Raw genomic sequence first — 22,001 nt, 5'->3', positions numbered from 1 at the left:
CTTATTAACTCCTGTATTTGAAGAAAGTTTAAAGTTTTCTTATTAACTCCTGGATTTGAAGAAAGTTTAGAGTTTTCTTATTAACTCCTGTATTTGAAGAAAGTTTAAAAGTTTTCTTATTAACTCCTGGATTTGAAGCAAGTTTAGAGTTTTCTTATTAACTCCTGGATTTGAAGAAAGTTAGAGTTTTCTTATTAACTCCTGGATTTGAAGAAAGTTTAGAGTTTTCTTATTAACACCTGTATTGGAAGAAAGTTTATAGTTTCCTTATTAACTCCTGGATTTGAAGAAAGTTTAGAGTTTTCTTATTAACTCATGGATTTGAAGAAAGTTTAAAGTTTTCTTATTAACTCCTGTATTTGAAGAAAGTTTAGAGTTTTCTTATTAACTCCTGTATTTGAAGAAAGTTTAAAGTTTTCTTATTAACTCCTGGATTTGAAGAAAGTTTAGAGTTTTCTTATTAACTCATGGATTTGAAGAAAGTTAGAGTTTTCTTATTAACTCCTGGATTTGAAGAAAGTTTAGAGTTTTCTTAGCAATTACAGCATTGAATAGCATTGAATTGAATTAATTTTCTCTCGTATCTTTCTGTAATTACTTAAAGGAAGTAACAAATAATTATAGTTAATTGAATGGTTAACATAGTGATATCACAAGCCACATTCATTTCAACTATTGTGAATAAATAATTTATATTTTTCAGAATTTGTTCCGTGAACATGGATGCTTGTCCAGACTGAGTAATTTACTCTATCAACAAAAAATGTCAAGGTCAGCCAACCCTAAATTGGTGACTTCAGTAGCCAATGCCATTACAAACTTATCATCTAACGAAGAAAATCATAAGAAATTAGAGGTAAGGTCAGCCAACCCTAAATTGGTGACTTTAGTAGCCAATGCCATTACAAACTTTAATATTATCTAAGGAAGAAAATCATAAGATATTAGAGGTAAGGACAGACAACCCTCAATTGGTTACTTCAGTACATTACAAACTTATCATGAAGAGGAAAATCATAAGAAATTAGAGGTATAAATACATGTACTGCATACTAATCATACTGGGGATTCATGTATTTTCATAGGTACCAAATTACCAAATTTTTTGGAATAAGGAAAAAATTGTTTTTCATGGATACCTTTTGGCACCTTTTTCATATTGATCCACATTCAGGTCCAAAGGGACAAAAAATAGAATTTGATTTCAACAAAAAGTGAATATTTGGTTGCCATTTGTTGCCATGCTACATTCAGTCAGGGGTACTACTTGTACAGGTTCTTTTTAATTACTTGATGAAGTAATATTAATATACTTTAGTCTTATATAAGTAAATTTGTAGGATACTTATACAAGTGAATTTTGTTTACTTGTACAATGTATTGGTAAAAAAAAATATTGCCTGATTAGACATTCAGATTTTTTTACTTGTAGAAGTAAAAAAGTCATCTTATCTTCTTTTATTGAATTGTTATGATTTCTTTGCTCTAATAGAACTTTAAATTATCTGCCCTTTGCCGATGTCTTTACTAATCATTTAAGTATAATTTCATGGACAATGAAAATCCCATTTGTCTGTTATCTTCAGAACACTGCTCATTTACAAGCCCCCAAGGAGCAATTTTTGAAGGCCTTGCACGCAAATACTTAAGATCTTTGCGCAATCAGTTTCTTTATTGAATTAATGAGATGAAACATTGAACTCTAATAAAAAAAAAATGAGCAAACCTGGGAAAAATCATTAAAGGCATGAATTTACATCTCAAAACTTGAGGACTTTTGTGGGATTGTAAGACAAATTTACTTATACAATTTACTTATACAAGTAAATTTTTGAGAAAATTAAGGGGAGATTATTCAAACATTATTTATTTACTTATATGTGTATATTTCTTTTTACTTCTTCAAGTAAATGAAAATAACTTGTACAAGTAGTACCCCTGACTGACTTTTTTTTTGTTCATTATTTTGTACATAGATTAGGCCATTATTTTTCTTGTTTGAATTGTTTTATATTTGATCATTTGCTCTCTTGTGAAGAATTGTTTCATTGGCAATAATACCAAAGATTTATTTTATCTCATAATTTGAAAATATGATTTTTCTCCAATAAATAAGTCAAATAGAGAAAACAGGACTATGATTGCAATACAAATTGTAATGCTCTAACGTTGATATGATTAAAATTTACCAATTCATTCCCCCTCGTTTAAAGGAATTATCAGATTTTAGATATTGTTGTAGTTATTATCTTTACAAGAGGATATGAAGAAGAAAAAAATATGTTTTATTTCCCTTAAATGGGCTCACAAGGAGCATAATATAAATAATATCATTATAATATTATTCTTTTACAAATAGAATAAACAATACAGTATACATAGTTACAAACACAAATACGAAACAACATTTTTCATATATTAGTATATATATATATATATATATATATAGATATGGTTAGGGTTAGGGTTATATATATATATATATAGATATATATATATATATATATATATATATAGGAGTAACAACTAAAATATGTTTTATATAGACCATCAATAAATTAATATGTTAAACTTTTACACTAATTTTGTGTAGCTCAAGCTACAAAGATATTTTTTGTCATGCATCCGATTTCACCTAGATAGATGCACACACCCAATGAAGCTATAAAAAAGAAGATATGGTATGATTGCTAATGAGACAACTATCCACAAAAGACCAAAATGACACAGACATTAACAACTATAGGTCACCGAACGGCCTTCAACAATGAGCAAAGCCCATACCGCATAGTGAGCTATAAAAGGCCCCGATAAGACAATGTAAAACAATTCAAACGAGAAAACTAATGGCCTTATTTATGTAAAAAAATGAAAGAAAAACAAATATGTAACACATAAACAAACGACAACCACTGAATTACAGGCTCCTGACTTGGGACAGGCACATTCATAAATAATGTGGCGGGGTTAAACATGTTAGCGGGATCCCAACCCTACCCCTAACCTAGGACAGTGGTATAACAGTACAACATAAGAACGAACTATAAAAATCAGTTGAAAAAGGCTTAACTCATCAGATGGACAAAAATACAAGTGGACGTGGCCTTGAATTTGTTTAGCGAAATATTGCGTGAATAATATATAGAATATAACAATTAATTTTATAACACTCATTAGTGTGTTAAAGTTACATTTTTAGATACTTATATATATATAGGAGTACATTTGTATATATAAAACGTTCGTTTCAGGCATATGAATAACTGTAAATTCAGAAATCATTGCGAGGCTTTCATTTTAATATGCATTTTTTAGGACTGTGTATTGACCCTCGTAGATTTAACAGTGGAAGGTTATGACTAATCTGTATCTGATGATTTTAGGACTGTGTATCCTGCCTTGTAGATTTAACAGTGGAAGGTTATGACTAATCTGTATCTGATGATTTTAGGACTGTGTATCCTGCCTTGTAGATTTAACATTGGAAGGTTATGACTAATCTGTATCTGATGATTTTAGGACTGTGTATCGACCCTCGTAGATTTAACAGTGGAAGGTTATGACTAATCTGTATCTGATGATTTTAGGACTGTGTATCCTGCCTTGTAGATTTAACATTGGAAGGTTATGACTAATCTGTATCTGATGATTTAAGAACTGTGTATTGACCCTCGTAGATTTAACAGTGGAAGGTTATGACTAATCTGTATCTGATGATTTTAGGACTGTGTATCCTGCCTTGTAGATTTAACATTGGAAGGTTATGACTAATCTGTATCTGATGATTTTAGGACTGTGTATCCTGCCTTGTAGATTTAACAGTGGAAGGTTATGACTAATCTGTATCTGATGATTTTAGGACTGTGTATCCTGCCTTGTAGATTTAACAGTGGAAGGTTATGACTAATCTGTATCTGATGATTTTAGGACTGTGTATCCTGCCTTGTAGATTTAACAGTGGAAGGTTATGACTAATCTGTATCTGATGATTTTAGGACTGTGTATCGACCCTCGTAGATTTAACAGTGGAAGGTTATGACTAATCTGTATCTGATGATTTTAGGACTGTGTATCCTGCCTTGTAGATTTAACAGTGGAAGGTTATGACTAATCTGTATCTGATGATTTTAGGACTGTGTATCCTGCCTTGTAGATTTAACAGTGGAAGGTTATGACTAATCTGTATCTGATGATTTTAGGACTGTGTATCCTGCCTTGTAGATTTAACATTGGAAGGTTATGACTAATCTGTATCTGATGATTTTAGGACTGTGTATCCTGCCTTGTAGATTTAACATTGGAAGGTTATGACTAATCTGTATCTGATGATTTTAGGACTGTGTATCGACCCTCGTAGATTTAACAGTGGAAGGTTATGACTAATCTGTATCTGATGATTTTAGGACTGTGTATTGACCCTTGTAGATTTAACATTGGAAGGTTATGACTAATCTGTATCTGATGATTTTAGGACTGTGTATCCTGCCTTGTAGATTTAACATTGGAAGGTTATGACTAATCTGTATCTGATGATTTTAGGACTGTGTATCGACCCTCGTAGATTTAACAGTGGAAGGTTATGACTAATCTGTATCTGATGATTTTAGGACTGTGTATTGACCCTCGTAGATTTAACATTGGAAGGTTATGACTAATCTGTATCTGATGATTTTAGGACTGTGTATCCTGCCTTGTAGATTTAACAGTGGAAGGTTATGACTAATCTGTATCTGATGATTTTAGGACTGTGTATCGACCCTCGTAGATTTAACAGTGGAAGGTTATGACTAATCTGTATCTGATGATTTTAGGACTGTGTATCCTGCCTTGTAGATTTAACAGTGGAAGGTTATGACTAATCTGTATCTGATGATTTTAGGACTGTGTATCCTGCCTTGTAGATTTAACATTGGAAGGTTATGACTAATCTGTATCTGATGATTTTAGGACTGTGTATTGACCCTCGTAGATTTAACAGTGGAAGGTTATGACTAATCTGTATCTGATGATTTTAGGACTGTGTATCCTGCCTTGTAGATTTAACATTGGAAGGTTATGACTAATCTGTATCTGATGATTTTAGGACTGTGTATCCTGCCTTGTAGATTTAACAGTGGAAGGTTATGACTAATCTGTATCTGATGATTTTAGGACTGTGTATAGACCCTCGTAGATTTAACAGTGGAAGGTTATGACTAATCTGTATCTGATGATTTTAGGACTGTGTATCCTGCCTTGTAGATTTAACAGTGGAAGGTTATGACTAATCTGTATCTGATGATTTTAGGACTGTGTATCCTGCCTTGTAGATTTAACATTGGAAGGTTATGACTAATCTGTATCTGATGATTTTAGGACTGTGTATTGACCCTCGTAGATTTAACAGTGGAAGGTTATGACTAATCTGTATCTGATGATTTTAGGACTGTGTATCCTGCCTTGTAGATTTAACATTGGAAGGTTATGACTAATCTGTATCTGATGATTTTAGGACTGTGTATCCTGCCTTGTAGATTTAACATTGGAAGGTTATGACTAATCTGTATCTGATGATTTTAGGACTGTGTATCGACCCTCGTAGATTTAACAGTGGAAGGTTATGACTAATCTGTATCTGATGATTTTAGGACTGTGTATTGACCCTCGTAGATTTAACATTGGAAGGTTATGACTAATCTGTATCTGATGATTTTAGGACTGTGTATCCTGCCTTGTAGATTTAACAGTGGAAGGTTATGACTAATCTGTATCTGATGATTTTAGGACTGTGTATCGACCCTCGTAGATTTAACAGTGGAAGGTTATGACTAATCTGTATCTGATGATTTTAGGACTGTGTATCCTGCCTTGTAGATTTAACAGTGGAAGGTTATGACTAATCTGTATCTGATGATTTTAGGACTGTGTATCCTACCTTGTAGATTTAACATTGGAAGGTTATGACTAATCTGTATCTGATGATTTTAGGACTGTGTATCCTACCTCGTAGATTTAACATTGGAAGGTTATGACTAATCTGTATCTGATGATTTTAGGACTCAGGGCTCACGCTACCAGGCGACTTGGGCGAAGAAGTCGCCCTCCCGACCGTCACTTCGCTTTCCCCGACCCCCAAAAGCGAAAACAAGTCACCCTGTTCTTGACGATAGTCGCTTTCAGTCGCTTCCGTCATCGGACATTTTCAATTTTTACCAAGTTGATGAAACATCAATTTTTTTACTGATAATTAAAGAAATTCATACATAAACATTCATTATCTTTAGAAAAGAGGTTGAAGCATTGTCTTCGCAGTGTGTATCAGGTTATTTGATAAAAATACAACTTTTTATCACTTCGTGCATTTTCGCAAGTGCCGGTGCTTGTTACTCGAAAACGTACATCAACCTAAATTTCGGCGGCAAAATAAGTTTGTTACTTCATTTAAACGTGATAAAAGTTGCCTCCAGTAAATGTTTAATCCATTTATTGCATTAAAACCGTAATGTTTCTTTCCAAATAACTTGTCAAACATCGTTTATTTTTGTAAATTTTCTTGCATTCGTCCGCCATTGACCGATTTCTAAACTACGGATCTGAACCGGACCAGCTATGACAGAAATCCGTACTTTTACAATAATTACTACGGACGCACGGATGGAACAGCTGACAGAAGAATATTGATCCCAAAGGGAAAAATTACGCATCCTACACGCATTAAGAGACTTTTGATTACATCTAATTGATTGGTGTATATAATTCCCTATATTTTTTATGAATGTTTCAAACTATTGATTAAAGTTGCTTAACTCTGAGACTATTATACTAATATCAATATATTATGGTCCAGCTTAATAACTTTTACATTTTTTTTATGAGAAACACTGAATTTCATACACAAGATAATTTTTAATTAAATTGTAATTGATATAATTTCTTTACATTTTTTAAAATAAATTTTTTTTTTTTATTGCTAGATATTTAGTTGGTAGTTTCTCACAAGAACCTTAGTAAAACCAGAGACTTTTAAAAATGTTTTTTACTCATATGAATTGAACAACATAAAAAGAACATTATTTACATATGGCCCTTTATACTATTGTAAAATCCAAACATTGTACAGTCTGCACGGTTAGCCACTAGTCCGATGCCCCAGACTAGTAAAATTTCATTCGGACTAGTAAGTTTTTGCAAAATTTTGTTTGGCCCAACAAGAAAAATGTCAGAATATTGGTCTTCGGACTAGTAGTTGAAAAAGTTTTTGGTGCAGACTGTTGTAGCGCACCCGCGCGAATGAGCACTTCTCTTTCAAATCTCATCACTTCTCCCTATCAGTTTCAAAAAGAGAAGTCACTTCTCCCTATAATTCTGAAGTAGTGTGAGCCCTGAGGACTGTGTATCCTGCCTTGTAGATTTAACAGTGGAAGGTTATGACTAATCTGTATCTGATGATTTTAGGACTGTGTATCCTGCCTTGTAGATTTAACAGTGGAAGGTTATGACTAATCTGTATCTGATGATTTTAGGACTGTGTATCCTGCCTTGTAGATTTAACAGTGGAAGGTTATGACTAATCTGTATCTGATGATTTTAGGACTGTGTATCCTGCCTTGTAGATTTAACATTGGAAGGTTATGACTAATCTGTATCTGATGATTTTAGGACTGTGTATCCTGCCTTGTAGATTTAACAGTGGAAGGTTATGACTAATCTGTATCTGATGATTTTAGGACTGTGTATTGACCCTCGTAGATTTAACGGTGGAAGGTTATGACTAATCTGTATCTGATGATTTTAGGACTGTGTATCCTGCCTTGTAGATTTAACAGTGGAAGGTTATGACTAATCTGTATCTGATGATTTTAGGACTGTGTATAGACCCTCGTAGATTTAACAGTGGAAGGTTATGACTAATCTGTATCTGATGATTTTAGGACTGTGTATAGACCCTCGTAGATTTAACATTGGAAGGTTATGACTAATCTGTATCTGATGATTTTAGGACTGTGTATCCTGCCTTGTAGATTTAACAGTGGAAGGTTATGACTAATCTGTATTTGATGATTTTAGGACTGTGTATCCTGCCTTGTAGATTTAACATTGGAAGGTTATGACTATATAGATATAGGAAGATGTGGTGTGAGTGCCAATGAGACAACTCTCCATACAAATAACAATTTAAAAAGTAAACCATTATAGGTTAAAGTACGGCCTTCAACTAATCTGTATCTGATGATTTTAGGACTGTGTATCCTGCCTTGTAGATTTAACAGTGGAAGGTTATGACTAATCTGTATCTGATGATTTTAGGACTGTGTATCCTGCCTTGTAGATTTAACAGTGGAAGGTTATGACTAATCTGTATCTGATGATTTTAGGACTGTGTATCCTGCCTTGTAGATTTAACAGTGGAAGGTTATGACTAATCTGTATCTGATGATTTTAGGACTGTGTATTGACCCTCGTAGATTTAACAGTGGAAGGTTATGACTAATCTGTATCTGATGATTTTAGGACTGTGTATCCTGCCTTGTAGATTTAACATTGGAAGGTTATGACTAATCTGTATCTGATGATTTTAGGACTGTGTATCCTGCCTTGTAGATTTAACAGTGGAAGGTTATGACTAATCTGTATCTGATGATTTTAGGACTGTGTATCCTGCCTTGTAGATTTAACAGTGGAAGGTTATGACTAATCTGTATCTGATGATTTTAGGACTGTGTATCCTGCCTTGTAGATTTAACAGTGGAAGGTTATGACTAATCTGTATCTGATGATTTTAGGACTGTGTATCCTGCCTTGTAGATTTAACAGTGGAAGGTTATGACTAATCTGTATCTGATGATTTTAGGACTGTGTATCCTGCCTTGTAGATTTAACAGTGGAAGGTTATGACTTATCTGTATTTGATGATTTTAGGACTGTGTATCCTGCCTTGTAGATTTAACAGTGGAAGGTTATGACTAATCTGTATCTGATGATTTTAGGACTGTGTATAGACCCTCGTAGATTTAACATTGGAAGGTTATGACTAATCTGTATCTGATGATTTTAGGACTGTGTATCCTGCCTTGTAGATTTAACAGTGGAAGGTTATGACTAATCTGTATTTGATGATTTTAGGACTGTGTATCCTGCCTTGTAGATTTAACATTGGAAGGTTATGACTAATCTGTATCTGATGATTTTAGGACTGTGTATTGACCCTCGTAGATTTAACAGTGGAAGGTTATGACTCATCTGTATCTGATGATTTTAGGACTGTGTATCCTGCCTTGTAGATTTAACATTGGAAGGTTATGACTAATCTGTATCTGATGATTTTAGGACTGTGTATCCTGCCTTGTAGATTTAACAGTGGAAGGTTATGACTAATCTGTATCTGATGATTTTAGGACTGTGTATCCTGCCTTGTAGATTTAACAGTGGAAGGTTATGACTAATCTGTATCTGATGATTTTAGGACTGTGTATCCTGCCTTGTAGATTTAACAGTGGAAGGTTATGACTAATCTGTATCTGATGATTTTAGGACTGTGTATTGACCCTCGTAGATTTAACAGTGGAAGGTTATGACTAATCTGTATCTGATGATTTTAGGACTGTGTATCCTGCCTTGTAGATTTAACATTGGAAGGTTATGACTAATCTGTATCTGATGATTTTAGGACTGTGTATCCTGCCTTGTAGATTTAACAGTGGAAGGTTATGACTAATCTGTATCTGATGATTTTAGGACTGTGTATCCTGCCTTGTAGATTTAACAGTGGAAGGTTATGACTTATCTGTATTTGATGATTTTAGGACTGTGTATCCTGCCTTGTAGATTTAACAGTGGAAGGTTATGACTAATCTGTATCTGATGATTTTAGGACTGTGTATAGACCCTCGTAGATTTAACATTGGAAGGTTATGACTAATCTGTATCTGATGATTTTAGGACTGTGTATCCTGCCTTGTAGATTTAACAGTGGAAGGTTATGACTAATCTGTATCTGATGATTTTAGGACTGTGTATCCTGCCTTGTAGATTTAACAGTGGAAGGTTATGACTAATCTGTATCTGATGATTTTAGGACTGTGTATCCTGCCTTGTAGATTTAACAGTGGAAGGTTATGACTAATCTGTATCTGATGATTTTAGGACTGTGTATTGACCCTCGTAGATTTAACAGTGGAAGGTTATGACTAATCTGTATCTGATGATTTTAGGACTGTGTATCCACCCTTGTAGATTTAACATTGGAAGGTTATGACTAATCTGTATCTGATGATTTTAGGACTGTGTATCCTGCCTTGTAGATTTAACAGTGGAAGGTTATGACTAATCTGTATCTGATGATTTTAGGACTGTGTATCCTGCCTTGTAGATTTAACAGTGGAAGGTTATGACTAATCTGTATCTGATGATTTTAGGACTGTGTATCCTGCCTTGTAGATTTAACAGTGGAAGGTTATGACTAATCTGTATCTGATGATTTTAGGACTGTGTATCCTGCCTTGTAGATTTAACAGTGGAAGGTTATGACTAATCTGTATCTGCTGATTTTAGGACTGTGTATCCTGCCTTGTAGATTTAACAGTGGAAGGTTATGACTAATCTGTATCTGATGATTTTAGGACTGTGTATCCTGCCTTGTAGATTTAACAGTGGAAGGTTATGACTAATCTGTATCTGATGATTTTAGGACTGTGTATCCTGCCTTGTAGATTTAACAGTGGAAGGTTATGACTAATCTGTATCTGATGATTTTAGGACTGTGTATCCTGCCTTGTAGATTTAACAGTGGAAGGTTATGACTAATCTGTATCTGATGATTTTAGGACTGTGTATCCTGCCTTGTAGATTTAACAGTGGAAGGTTATGACTAATCTGTATCTGATGATTTTAGGACTGTGTATCCTGCCTTGTAGATTTAACATTGGAAGGTTATGACTAATCTGTATCTGATGATTTTAGGACTGTGTATCCTGCCTTGTAGATTTAACAGTGGAAGGTTATGACTAATCTGTATCTGATGATTTTAGGACTGTGTATCCTGCCTTGTAGATTTAACAGTGGAAGGTTATGACTAATCTGTATCTGATGATTTTAGGACTGTGTATCGACCCTCGTAGATTTAACATTGGAAGGTTATGACTAATCTGTATCTGATGATTTTAGGACTGTGTATCCTGCCTTGTAGATTTAACATTGGAAGGTTATGACTAATCTGTATCTGATGATTTTAGGACTGTGTATCCTGCCTTGTAGATTTAACAGTGGAAGGTTATGACTAATCTGTATTTGATGATTTTAGGACTGTGTATCCTGCCTTGTAGATTTAACAGTGGAAGGTTATGACTAATCTGTATCTGATGATTTTAGGACTGTGTATAGACCCTCGTAGATTTAACAGTGGAAGGTTATGACTAATCTGTATCTGATGATTTTAGGACTGTGTATCGACCCTCGTAGATTTAACAGTGGAAGGTTATGACTAATCTGTATCTGATGATTTTAGGACTGTGTATCCTGCCTTGTAGATTTAACAGTGGAAGGTTATGACTAATCTGTATCTGATGATTTTAGGACTGTGTATCCTGCCTTGTAGATTTAACAGTGGAAGGTTATGACTAATCTGTATCTGATGATTTTAGGACTGTGTATCGACCCTCGTAGATTTAACAGTGGAAGGTTATGACTAATCTGTATCTGATGATTTTAGGACTGTGTATCGACCCTCGTAGATTTAACAGTGGAAGGTTATGACTAATCTGTATCTGATGATTTTAGGACTGTGTATCCTGCCTTGTAGATTTAACAGTGGAAGGTTATGACTAATCTGTATTTGATGATTTTAGGACTGTGTATCCTGCCTTGTAGATTTAACATTGGAAGGTTATGATAACCTTCCAATGTTAATGAGTTATGACTAATCTGTATTTGATGATTTTAGGACTGTGTATCGACCCTCGTAGATTTAACATTGGAGGATGAGACGGGAGAGAGTGTGTGTCTATCATCTCTTAAAGCTTTAACCAACCTTTCTATCACCAGTCAACATCATGGTCATTACACAAGAGTCGTACAAAGATTGTATGATTTAGTGGACACTGGAGCTGCCAGCATTAAACTCCAAGCAGCAAAAGTTTTAGTAAATCTGTCTTGTAATCCAGAACTAGTCCCACATATGTTAGCTGCAAAGGTAAATCTGTCAACTAGTCATGCTAGTCACGCATATATATGATAGCTGCAAAGGTAAATCTGTCAACTTGTCATGCTAGTCACGCATATATATGATAGCTGCAAAGGTAAATCTGTCAACTTGTCATGCTAGTCACGCATATATATGATAGCTGCAAAGGTAAATCTGTCAACTTGTCATGCTAGTCACGCATATATATGATAGCTGCAAAGGTAAATCTGTCAACTTGTCATGCTAGTCACACAAATGTTAGCTGCAAAGGTTAATCCTTCACCCATATGTTAGCTGCAAAGGTAAATATGTCAACTTGTTTTGCAAGTCACATGTGTTAGCTGCAAAGGTAAATCAGTCAACTAGTCATGCTAGTCACACATATGTAAGCTGCAAAGGTAAATATGTCAACTAGTCATGCTTGTCACAGATATGTGAGCGGCAAAGGTAAATCTGTCTTGTAATCCATAACTAGTATCAAAGTAAAAATAGCTGCAAAGAAAAATCTGTCTTGTAATCCAGAATTAGCACCTAAGTAAAAAAAAAGCTGCTACTGCATAGGTAAATCTATCTTGTAATCAAGAACTAGTACCCAAGTAAAAAATAGCTGCAAAGATAAATCTGTCTTGTAATCCAGAACTAGCACCAAAGTAAAAAATAGCTGCAAAGGTAAATCTATCATGTAATCCAGAACTAGTACCAAAGTAAAAATATAGCTGTAACGGTACATCTGTCTTTTAATCCAGCACTAGCACCAAAGTAAAAAATAGCTTCAAAGGTAAATCTGTCTTGTAATCCAGAACAAGTACCAAATTTAAAAAAAAATAGCTGCAAAGGTACATCTGTCTTGTAATCCAGAACTAGTACCAAAGTAAAAAAAATAGCTGCAAATGTTAATCTGTCAGCTAGTCATGCTAGTCACACATATGTGTTAGCTGCAAATGTAAATCTATCTTGTAATCCAGAACTAGTACCTAAGTGAAAAGCAGCTGCAAAGGTAAATCTATCTTGTAATCCAGCACCAGTAGTGACTTAAGTAAAAAAAGCTGCTACTGCATATGTTAATCTATCTTGTAATCAAGAACTAGTACCCAAGTAAAAAATAGCTGCAAAGATAAATCTGTCTTGTATTCCAGAACTAGTACCAAAGTAAAAAATAGCTGCAAAGGTAAATTTGTCTTGTAATCCAGAACTAGCACTTAAGTAAAAAAAGCTGCTACTGCATATGTTAATCTATCTTGTAATCAAGAACTAGTACCCAAGTAAAAAATAGCTGCAAAGATAAATCTGTCTTGTATTCCAGAACTAGTACCAAAGTAAAAAATAGCTGCAAAGGTAAATCTATCTTGTAATCCAGAACTAGTACCAAAGTAAAAGTATAGCTGTAACGGTACATCTGTCTTTTAATCCAGCACTAGCACCAAAGTAAAAAATAGTAAAAGCATTTTCTTTAGTAGAAAATGGTAGAATAAACCTTGGTTTATAGTGAGCTAAACCACTGAATTAAAGGCTCCTTATTTGGGACAGTTACATAAAGAATGAGGTGGTTTAAGAATCTTTGTGATGGATTAGCCTTTCCCATAACCTAGGACAGTGGTGTAACAGCACAACAGAAGAATAAGATGTAAAAATCAATTGTGTTAAGCTAAACTTGGTTCTTTGGGAAATAAATAACTAACATGAAAACAATACACACCAAGCACCCATTTAAGAGTACTCACAGTTGCTGAATAAAAGCCAAATACAAATTATAACTTGCTAGCTTTAGGATTACAGCTTTTACGTCTGGTAATCTGTATAGCAATTTGAGTGATCCATGAAGTGCCAACTGTTATTATAAATGGTTGGCAGATATTATACAAATAGTCCAAACTTTGGAAAAACTAGATACATGATTTGTTTAATTAAATAAAAGTAGCTTTATTAAAAGCTAATATCATTAATAATTATTAAATGTTATAGATAAATTACACTATATGTGAATTAACTTGCAGTGTGTGCCAAAATACCTGAATAATAAAATCCAGAAAACTGTAAAAATCAGCTGTTTGCCAACATATAATTTGAAACTGACTATACTTTCTAAAAACGTTTGTTAGACTTAATACACACTAAAACAGTACATGTGTACCCTTATATGAAAGTAAACTAAAGTGACACTCTTGTTGACAAGTATGATTTTGGATAATCCTAACATTATAAAAGCATAAATATTGATTAAATAGAATTCATTAATAACTTCTGAATAAGGTTATCTATACTATTAAACTAGAAGACCTCATTTTGTGTGTCACTTCTCTTCCTCCCACAATAAATTAATCATCATGCCTCTGTGTCCTAAAGGTACCATGCATAGTCGCATTTATCATCTATTCTTATGACTATTCAGTTTGGGTTATTTGGGGAGAAAAACGAAAATTAAGTCGTCCGAAAATTGCTTCCGTCATCAAACCGACTTTCATGTCACATACGTCTTCCGGTTTTAATATTGAGAACCAATCGTATGATAGATAACAATAATGAAAAATAAACAAGCCAATCAGAGCGTTGTCCATATTGTGGTGTATATATCGTAAGAACCACTACTATTATACTTTAGTTGTAAGTTACACATAATTTTCATCAGTTCTCGGACGGGGAAAGGACAATTATTTTTGCGTTAATCTGCATGTATACTATGATTAGTATACTATTATAATATATAGAGACTCTCTATAAAATATAGCAGTGAGTTTCCGTCATCAAACCGACTTAAAGTCCGATCTTTAAGCCAGACATGACTACCGGCTTTAACATTCATAACCAATCATATGATAGATAAAAAAATATGATAAATAAATAAACCAATCAGTTGTCCATATCGTCGTTTTTAAATCGTAAGAACCACTGCTATTATACCTCGGTTTTACTTACACACAATTTTCATAAGTACTCGGACGGGGACAAGACAATTATTTTCACGTTTATCTGCATTATCCCCATGTATACTATGATTAATATACTACTATGATATATGGAGACTCTCTAAATGATATAGCAGTGATCACCATTGAGAAGACACTTTATAGAATTAATAGTTAATAGAAAATTAAATACACTTTAATATCTATAATATAGATACATGTTCAAAGTATACGGAAACGCGAAAATAATGGAAAATAACAGAAAACAAAATAATAATGGACTTTGAAAAAAAGAGAGGGCTTGTCCTGTCTCCATGTACCTATATAACTTTTGATATCATTTCCTTAAATTCTCCAGGTATATTTTTTTTTAAAATTCAGCCTAAAATAGTTAACGTACTTTCAACAAAGCTAAACAATGTCCGCAATTATGTAAGTCAGACAAGACTTCCGATTTTAAACTTGCACAGGAATTTCATAAGAGTACTTGAGGACAGGACGATAATTATTGCGTTAATAGAGACTCTCCAAATAATATAGCAGTGATCGTCTAAGGGAAGAAATTCATAGTTAATAGCAAATACACTTTATTTATAGTATACATATGTTCATAATATACAGAAACGCGAAAATAATGGAATTTAACAGAAAAAAATAAAGGACTATGGAAACAAGGGAGAGGGCTGAAAATGTTTCCTATGAATTTAGATACCTGTTTTGAAATTTTCGAGATATGAAATCTTTTACTGAAATTCTCCAGACACAAAGTCTCACAAGCTATAATGCCCGCGATTTCGCGGGTGTGTTCTTGTTATGTTTTAACTATGAAATATTATTCTGCATAACAAGCAAGTATGCAAAAGTGAAAATAAGTATTACCCAGTTTTGTGGTAAATATATGCCGGAATATCATGAAAGGAATGCCAAGTATGTTACTATTAATAATTGTGGCACAACAACCCATACCAAATGTGAAAGATAAATTCTTCTTATTTCAGGCTCCAGTTTGTTTGATTGAACTGCTTAAGCAAGGAACAGAAGAAGAGTTAATGTTAAGATGGACAACTCTTCTGGCCAACATTTTGACAAAAGCCAAAGAACAAAAACTAACTTCTGCTTCACTTCCAGCAGACGACAAAGCACCAAGTCCAGAGACAATGTACACAGCTTTGTATGGTGTTAGTTCAGGACAACTCAAATCCAAAGTTTATTTGTTGAGTCGACATAGAAATGAAAACATCAGCCATCAAGCTTCTAAAATTTATCAAGTTATCACTAAATAAGAAATGTACTGAATGAATTGCGTCAGTGAGTGTAATAAGAATGAATTGTTGTGTGTCTTGTGCCATGAAAATTTGTGTGTGAATTTTTATTGCATAATTTTTAACAAATCTCAATGTTGCAGTCTTATAGGGCTGTTCCATCATATAATCATGTAATAATGCATTCAATTGGAAGGGCACTTCTTGAAAGAAATAGGAACAATATAGATTTAATTTTTTTAATATGATTTTTAAAGCATTCTTTGAGAAGATATAACTGCCAACCAATTAATTATTTTAAGCATAAAATTGTTTATAAAAAAAAATATTCAGAGATTATGAAAATGTGTAACAATATTATTTCTAATTTTATTAAACGTTTTGAACAAAGAACTGATGTTATATCGTAATTTTTTCTGGCTGGAAGGTGAAAGCTAAATAGGACAGATACACACTTGGAAATTATCACATATACATGTAACAAAGATAAATCTAAAGGAGACTGTTCATCATTATAATCATTGAATTAAATGGTCTTGAAATATTAGATCTGATACACATAGCTATGACCTAAGAAATAGAGTGTTTAATCAGTAATTTGAACATAAGTTTTTTAACTGATAAAAAACATTATAAGCATGAACTGTTTTGTAATTCTGTCACAAATATTTATATGTATTCTCTGATTTAGTTAAAAGTTTATGAGAACACTTTCCAAATTTCATGTAGACTTAATTTATCTCTGATTACCCTTATGTTCAAAGGCCTGGTTTATTCTGGTTGGATCAGCTGGATATCTGAGCACTTGCTACTGTGTACTGCTAACTTTATGAAGATATTATGGAAAGTTTTTCCAAGCTTTGTGACAATTAGGTATAGAAATGGAATATTTTTTTTAAAGATTCACACATTCATATATATATAAATTCAGAGTGTTCAAACCTTGCCTTGAGTTTATTTGGTGATGTCATATGCTATGAAGCCATGTATAACTTAATATACTATTTTTAACCTGAAATTTCGTGCCATACAGAAACATATTTATCATCATGGGACCTTATTTTGCGGTTACTGTAGAGATTTGGAAATCCTTAGAATTTTTTATTTGTTTAAGACCTTGAAACACTATTTGAATTAATGAAAATTGCAAAACCCTGTAAGTTATATAAAAAATATTATATAGAAATTGTTTATTATTAAAACAAGAAGCTCTTCTGATGGCTGTTCCAGTAAATAGTATGTCCCACTAGGGAAGGCAGTTTTTAATGTTGTGGGTGGTTGTATTTGAAATACCAAATACAAAGGGACTTTTGTTCTAATTTATTTTAATTTCCGTGGGTGGTGGGGGTTAAAATAAGTGCTGTCCCTTGTGGGACATAGTATTTTCTGGAACAGCCCTGAGTATTTGTTTCTGTGTAGAAATCTTTACAATAAAAAATCTGGGAAATGGCTTCAAACTTTTTAAAAGTAACAAGTGAACTTGATACCTTCAAAATGTTAGACTGATCTAATTTGACAATAAATAGATAGAGGGGTTATTGAAAAACATTAAAATTTCTTTGAAAATGTATATGATCAAAATTATCATTTATTACTTACAAAGTAAATAAATTATAGCTTTAAGATTGAAATTTATATCAGTATAACTGGTAACTATATTCATACAAGAAATTAATTCTAGGGTTATCCTATTTTTTTTAAACAAAAAATAAAAATGTTGTATAAAGGCAAGTCCCTTACAAGGTGATTATTTCATAGTTTTATTATTATTGTTTTACCTTAATAAAAGGTTGCTAACAGGGGAAAGTTATGAATTTACAAAGAACTGCATAAGAGACAACATAGTTCTATGTGTTAGAATGTTTTCCATATATGAAATAAATATAGGTTTTGTTTTTTCGTTCAGTTGTAAACTGGATTTAGTTACTCAGCTTTATAAGGTCTTTTGCAAATTTAATTCCTATTAAACTAATTTAGTAATTATTGTTCAAATTTATGTTGTAATTTTTTAAGTTTCAACTTTGATCATTAGCAGATTTCTTGTGCTATCTAATATTTTTGATAATTCCTTAAATCTTTTCTTATGTGATAGATATATTCTAGTTTCAAAAAAATACAACATGGAAACTTAAAAAGAATTATCAAAATTATTCTTTATATCTGCATAAGTTTTGTCTTGCCTGCATATTCTTTGCTTAGAGGTGCTTATGTTTCTATTAATTCTTTGTATATATCTTCATTATTAAGGCAGGTAGAAGTTCTGGGTAATCAATATTTGGTAGACAGATGGCACATAGGGTTTGAGGTTTACATCTGGCATATATCTAGATCTGTTGTTCTGGACTGTATTTCCATGGTCAAATTACCACTGAATTAACTCAAAATTTCCCACCATTATAATGTTGAATAGGACGACTTTATGAAGTTAATATGTTTATTGTAAGGTTCACATTTGTCAAAAAGGGTTTCATGGTTCAGTGATCAAAGTTAAGTTTTCTTGATTAAATCTGTTTCTCAGAGACTTAATCCAAATGAAGTACACCACTAATTCATGGCCCAATTGCTTTCTATGTTAAATTCCTCAATTTCAAGCAGAAACAGCTCTTTTGTTTTAAGTTCAAATAAAGTAACAATCATTGCATGTCAAAGCAACACTTTATGGTGTCTTGTACTGAAAAATCAACATAACCTTTAATGGCATATAAGAAAGAAGTGGTTCACGGAACTTCAGATGTACCAAAACAGGTACTTCAGATCTGACTAACAGGCAAAATGTACTCTCTTTTTAAAATTTGGTGCAGTTTCTTCAATATTTAAAATTATAAACATTGCAATTTGAAAATGCTAGCATTATGAATGTTTTGATTATCTTGAATTTTGATACATTACCAATAATAATTTTCATTCATTCCATGCATGATCATTTTAATACATGAAATACATTGTTTGTTGTTGTTATTTTCTTTTTTTAATTAAAAGGATGTGAACTTATAGTTAATTTTTAATCTTATAAAGGGCCAGTGTCAGATTTTGCCATCACCTGTTAACTTTTACAAAAGTTTCTCCGAAACTTCTTGGCCAAATTTGCAAGTTAAACCAAATCATCCTTGAGCGATCTAGTTTTTGTCGAGCCTTCGACTTTAGTCACAGAAAGCTTGACATAGGGATAGTGATCCGGCAGCAGCTGAGTTAGTTAGCTTCGTATAAGCTTTATATTTTAGAAGATGGAAGACCTTGATGCTTCATACTTTGTAAATAAGGGCCTTATGTTACAAAGTTTTTGTCTGTCATATGACCATTGTCCTTGACCTCATTTTCATTGTTCAGTTACTACTTGAAAAAAAAGGTTAAGATTTTTTGAATTGTTAATTTCTCTCTTATTATGAGTAATAGAATATGGGTATTCATTATTATTCGTTGGATACCAATTTTCGTGGCTTTCGTGGGTACAGGTGAACCATGAAATTAAATGATCAAGGAATAACAAATTCTCTTTAAGCTTGTATGCAGAAAATAAATATCCATGAACATGCAAGTTTTCCTTAATCCAAGAAAATTGGTACTTATAAAAATAAATGAATACATAGTAACTACATTTGGTATGTGCGTACCTTGCAAGGTCCTCATGCCTGTCAAGACAGTTTTCACTTGACCCAGACCTCATTTCATGGATCAGTGAACAAGGTTAAGTTTTGGTGGTTAAGACCATATCTCAGATACTATAAGCAATAGGTCTAGTATATTTGGTGTATGGAAGGATTGTAAGGTGTACATGTCCAACAGGCAGGTGTAATCTAAACTTGACCTCATTTTCATGGTTACGTGGTTTAAGTAAGGTTTTTGTGTTTTGGTCTTTTTTTCTAATACTATCAATATGCAATAGGTCTACTATATTTAATGTATGCAAATATTTTATGATGTACATGTCAGTCTCACAGGATTTATTTGACCTAGACCTCATTATCACAATTCCTTGCTCAGTTATAGGTTTTTGTGTTTTTCTTAAACTATATTCTACAGTGAGATTTATTGTATGGAAGGATTTTAAGCTGTACATGTCTGTCTGACATGGTTCATCTGATATGATCTTGACCTAATTTTCATTGTTCATTGGTCAATGTTTAGTTTTTCATTGTGAAGTCTGTTTCTTAGAAACTATAAGTAATAGGTTAACTATATTAAGTATATTGAATGATTGTAAGGTGTACATGTATTTCTCTTTTGGTTTATATGACCGTGCCCTCATTTTCTTGGATCATGTTAAGTTTATGTGATAGTTGTAGTAAAGCTCTATATTTAAGACTATCAACATATCAATGGTTAGCAAAGAAGGCGTGACATTTCAGAGTGTGCATTCTTGTCAAAATGTGTCCTGTTAATCTGAAGGCTTGCCAACCAAGGCTAACAATAGGGATTAAGGGCACACAATACAGTTGATGTAATGACATTGCTAACAAATAATGATATATTTTACGACGTCAAACATATCACAAAATGATGCATTTTTCGACTGCTTTTTATCAATCAGCCTGATTTAACTCCAAATTGAGCTCATGGACCCCTCTTTTTAAAAAAGATATACTTGGCTTGATTATGTTTGAAGATAATTTGTGCCAACTTTTACATTTCAATGATGAATTTAAAAAAAAAAAAATTAAATGAATATACAGAAAGAAATGACAGTTTTTGACTTAAATCAGGTAAGTGTGATAAAATGAATTACTTACAAAAGATTTAACACAAATTCAATGACAATTGAAGAGTAGATATTGAAATGTTCAAAAAATGTGTCTGGTGACCCCACTTGCCAACTGGTATGGCACCATAGCTAAAATAGAACCTATGGGTGAAATGCTAGTTATGGACGATTATTATGAAAACTGCTTTAGATAAACAATCTAACAGGGCAAATATATTCGGAATGATGAGATCTACCTATTGTTAATTTACATAAAAACTGTCTAATGACTGATGACTGATCAGAGTTATTGCCCTTTACTAGATGAAAAACATAAGACTTGTAGATCATTTTTAAGAAACTACTTAACCAAACCTTTTGATGTCAGAGGGTTTTATCTTAGAATACAAGTTTGACCTTAGCTGTTCATTGTCATGACAATTGTGTGTCATCCTGAGTAACCTAATTAATTCCTGCCATCAAGGCCCTCAATTATAATTCAAAACAAGACCACTCTGCACCAAGGCGGCTTATATCCTTGAAACAAGACCACTCTGCCACCAAGGCCTCTTTCATAATTCAAAACAAGACCACTCTGCATGCAAGGCCACTTTTATATTGAAACAAGACCATTCTGCCACCAAGGCCTCTTTTATAATTGAAACAAGACCACCCTGTCACCAAGCCCACTTTTATAATTGAAACAATGCCACTCTACCACCAAGGCCACTTTTATGATTGAAACAAGATCACTGCCACCAATGCCCCTTTTATAATTGAAACAAGTCCACTCTGCCACCAAAGCCCCTTTTATAATTGAAACGGAACCACTCTGCCACCAAGGCCACTTTTGAAACAAGTAACAAATCACATGGTTTGAATAATATGATATTTTAATAATACATATTATGTAAGCATAATTTAAAAATTACATTTACAAAAATCATTGTTAATGCCATTTAATCATAAAACTGGTGGTTCCTTATATTATTACAATAAAT

At 33.0% G+C, this 22,001-nt stretch overlaps 1 protein-coding gene across 1 annotated transcript in view; it reads left to right on the top strand.

Moving 5' to 3' along the window:
* LOC139520804 (armadillo repeat-containing protein 10-like) overlaps positions 1-19,315 on the top strand; it is a 34,710-nt gene extending 15,395 nt beyond the window's left edge. The window contains exons 4-6 of the mRNA XM_071313767.1: positions 704-856; positions 11,918-12,166; positions 16,059-19,315. Coding sequence (XP_071169868.1) covers positions 704-856; positions 11,918-12,166; positions 16,059-16,343 — 687 coding nt within the window. The 3' untranslated portion in view covers positions 16,344-19,315. The remainder of the gene's footprint in view (positions 1-703; positions 857-11,917; positions 12,167-16,058) is intronic.
* Positions 19,316-22,001: the final 2,686 nt, after the last annotated feature.

The sequence above is a fragment of the Mytilus edulis genome, chromosome 1, assembly GCF_963676685.1.
Source record: "Mytilus edulis chromosome 1, xbMytEdul2.2, whole genome shotgun sequence".
NCBI lineage: Eukaryota > Metazoa > Mollusca > Bivalvia > Mytilida > Mytilidae > Mytilus > Mytilus edulis.
The sequence above is the reverse complement of the archived record's forward strand: the minus strand, read 5'-3'. Positions and strand labels throughout refer to the sequence as shown.